Source organism: Diaporthe batatas, assembly GCF_019321695.1.
Source record: "Diaporthe batatas strain CRI 302-4 chromosome Unknown Contig00011, whole genome shotgun sequence".
Taxonomy (NCBI): domain Eukaryota; kingdom Fungi; phylum Ascomycota; class Sordariomycetes; order Diaporthales; family Diaporthaceae; genus Diaporthe; species Diaporthe batatas.
The window spans coordinates 2,428,496-2,432,268 of NW_025408558.1; the positions used below are offsets into that span (position 1 = coordinate 2,428,496).

The 3,773-nt window shown below is 52.2% G+C and overlaps 1 protein-coding gene across 1 annotated transcript; it reads right to left on the reverse strand.

Moving 5' to 3' along the window:
- Positions 1-2,360: 2,360 nt before the first annotated feature.
- On the reverse strand, positions 2,361-2,909 carry KVR01_009512 (uncharacterized protein; the record flags this gene model as incomplete). Its single annotated transcript, XM_044785969.1, has 1 exon — positions 2,361-2,909. One exon carries the CDS (start codon positions 2,907-2,909, stop codon positions 2,361-2,363), a length of 549 nt encoding a protein of 182 aa, XP_044642014.1.
- Between the last annotated feature and the right edge of the window lie 864 nt (positions 2,910-3,773).

Sequence of the window (3,773 nt, forward strand, 5' to 3'; positions counted from 1 at the left end):
AAGCGCAACGGAACCACCCCGAGCCATGCGATCGAAGCGTCCGCCTTGTGGACATGCTTTGGATCAGCCTTCGGCTAGACGGACTCGGGACGGGTGGAAACATGGCACAAGGACGGTGACGGAACATTATGTCCGGATACGGGACAGGCACACCGGAGTGATACATTTTTTGGACGACTGGTTTTGCGGTCATTGATGAATACCGCTGGAGAAAATTTGGTAGACTGAGTCTCGCGGGGTCAACGGACAACCCTTGGGGACCGAAAAGTACCTGGGTACATAAGTATGAGGGAGATGTTCCCCGAAAAGCGAGATAAAGCACTGTGTGTACTAGGCCATAGTACGCCTCTGGCAATGGAAATTACACCTGAAATATGTTCTGAAAGTTGTGGATGTTGCTATGGGCTTCTGTTCCCACCACTGTTTCGTTCATAGATACTGAAGCAAAAGGCTCTGGAATGTTATCAAGATCGATGAAAGGGCCATCATGAATGCTGCATGAGATGCGTCGCGCTGTGGTATGAACAAGCACCCAAGCCTCTGGCGTAAAGATCAGCTAGCGAGACGATCAGGCAGACAGAGAGTGACATGAGCGTTTTCATGTTAGGAGCTCCGTTGGCGAGGACACTCCAGCCGCTGGTATGGATCCATGGCACATAGCGGAACTGACAATCGGCGGCCACAACGAGGGAGATCCACAGGGAGAGAGGCCCCAATATCGAATTCGGCCATATCTCCGAGGTTCTAGAAATAAAGTACCCAACTAATTGTATAGCAGCTGCACGTTGGGCAACGCGGATGAAGCTTTTCCTTAAGGCTTCTACCTCTCGTCTTGACTGGAGCATTTCTGCGATCTCCTTGGGAGGTCGAGGGCCCTTCTCAGCACCGTATCCAGCAGACTCCACAGCCTGGATGAGATGACCTTTACTTATGTATCTAAGGAGCAGCTATCGCGGGCCATTACATTGACCTGTTGTAAAAGAAGATAAACGCGTGCATTGTGGACGTGGGGAATGTCTGAGAGCACGAGTTCGATGGTACTGACGCAGGCAGCGCAGGTGAGCCCAGAGAGTGATAAGACCATTGACGACGGCGTTAGCGAGTGCTGGTCCGGTTCTGCGCATTTTTCGTCATTAACTTGGTCGGCCTGGTTCAGCTTTAATCCGCCATCCTCGTTATAATGTATGTTGTCGTCCGAGTCGAGGAACTGGTAGGCCTTGACGAGCGAACCGATGCACAAGGCCGCGATGTAACAACATGCCATGGTTGATCATGTCGACATGAAATCTGATGTTTTGCGTAGAGGAATCTTGTCTCCATTCATCCCCGCCCTGCTGGATGGAAAGGGCTTGTCAAGGGGCAATTCCAGTCACGACCGCGGACCGCTGATCCGGCTGCCGCAGATTGCGGAGAACCTAGAAATGTCACGCGGGGATAGAACGGGCTCGCACATTGAATTTGTCGGATACAACATGATTGCAAAGAGGTAAGATTCTGGATTGAAGAGTCCAAGTCTGCAAAGCAAACGGTGGTCCGACCTGTGCCAGTGTAGTGCTCTATCAGGAGATCGGCACGGAGTCAAGAAAGACGATATGATGCGCAGGATAAGCGTGGCAGAGCTCTGGTGTTGGATAGAGACAAGTATCACAAATTATCCTGATGGCTTCCACACCAGCAATATCTGGTCCGTGTTGCTCATGTCCGATATCCCCTGAAATCACCGACAACGTCCTCTGGTGTGCCCTTTGCCCATTTGTCTCCTTGCTAGTATAGTCAATGGGCTGTAATCACAACACCCTAAGATTGTAACATTCGATATAAGCGTCTTGGCAAAGCCGTAGTATTAGTCTGAGCAGCCCCCACCTTCGGGCAAGCGGGAAGGCGGAATGATCGCATTGCCATTAGAATGCGGTGTCGACATTCCATCCGCGCGGATAGGTCGACCTTTTGCGGAATCGATATCGAGGAGAACCATAGGGCTGTAGGGGAAGCGAGTTAGTCGAGGGTAAGAAAGCTTAACAGATACCCTGTTGCGACCAGATACAGTGTTGCGAATGCATGCAGTTGACGTGGGTGGCTTGATGGACGTCGGTGTGGATGTTGTACTCGACTTAGGCCCCATATGGTCAGAGCACTTGAGGCACACCATGTGCGGCTCTTTTGGTCCCCTCCCTTAAAGCAACGTGGGCGTCATCTTGTCGTTTCGCATGTTAGCCTTAAGGCCCTTGAGCCCCGAAATGACGGGTGGCATGGCGGCACAGATGGTCAGAGACGATGACCTGGTTACTGATGACGAAGACTTGTGGCAAAGAATATGTACCATGCCAGACTCGTATGCCGAGAGATGGAGCTCCGATGCGTCAAGCACCATCACGTGTGTCCGAGGGCCAACTACCAGTTGGCGTATTGCCAGCATCGACTGCCACAGCATGCTCGGCGGCGCGACGGATTGCGTCATTGATGAGCTGATCCATCTGGTCATCGGGGATATAACGGTGACGGTTGTGGGCAAGGAGGAGTGCCGCGTTTTCAGCCGCGGTGGTAGCAGCGACAAAGGCCGTGTAAGAGCGCGAGGTTGAGACGGCAACAGCGATGGCGTGGGCAATGTCGGCGGCGACGAGAGTCTTGTCGCTGAGTCGAAAGGCTCGAACAGTCCCGTACATCGCGGTCTCGGCAGCAGCCTCGGCGGTCTTGAAAGGCGTGCTCTGAGGCCGTGGGGGAGTCAAGGTCCGCCTTGGCGAGCCGTCACTGCGCGGTTCGAAGTCTTCGACGGATGCGTTTGCGCTGCTCGGCGGCGCAGCTGGCCTCGCAGCTGGCCTCGGAGGGTACAGGCTGTCGTACGAGGGCGGGGGACGATCATCTTGCCTTGCTGGGCCTGGCTTGGATGTCGAGTCTTTGTTTCCCGCCATTATGCTGATAGTTATAGAGTCGAGAGTGGATGGATTGGGATGTTTTGCTCCAAGTTGGATGTTGTTTTGGCGGATCGGCTTCAGGCTTATATGTCCTCGGACGTATACGGAAAAGAAGTGAAATCAGCAGGCAGATAGATTCCAGTAGAACCGAGCTCCCAACTTGACGTCTCCTCGCTATGTTCGTATTGTTTCTCCAGCTGGCACAGAGGTCGACTTGATTCACCCGTCTCCCCAAACTACCACCAACCATCTAGATATTGTTGACTGTTCATGGGCCACGTCACTCGCAGCTGTTACTTTGGAGACGTAGGATTCTTACCGGCAACAACGGACGATACACCAGCACTAGCGCACGCACCGGTGCACAAATTAACACCACGCAAATCGGCGGTGTATCACTACCTCCAGGAGCTATGGGGTGTTGGCAGACAGAAAGGAAACTAGACCAAACAAGAAGAAGCTAGTTGCACATCAATTGCAAGAGACACGTCACAGTCGTGTACGATATCTAGGTAGGTGAAAGGCTTACTATAGATTGATATTCATGAAAAGTGGTGGTTTCGTTTTTAATCCCCATACATGTAAAATGTACGTGGCGCCTTCATACAGTGGTAAACGCTCAAGACCCAGCGTCTGAAGAAATACAGTGCCAATAACAGTGGAAAGAGAATACAGTACGTGGGCACGTGGCTGAGCCTCGTACCGCACAGACAAGGCATTCATGAAAAGTCTACCTAGGTATGTTCGAAATGGGTGGCTCGTGTCAAAGATTACAAGACATAGATGGGTCTTTCAACACAGTCTCGCCTGGGCTAACCCAAGTAGAGACCTTTGACTTCATAACGCTCCCGCGGTTTCGTC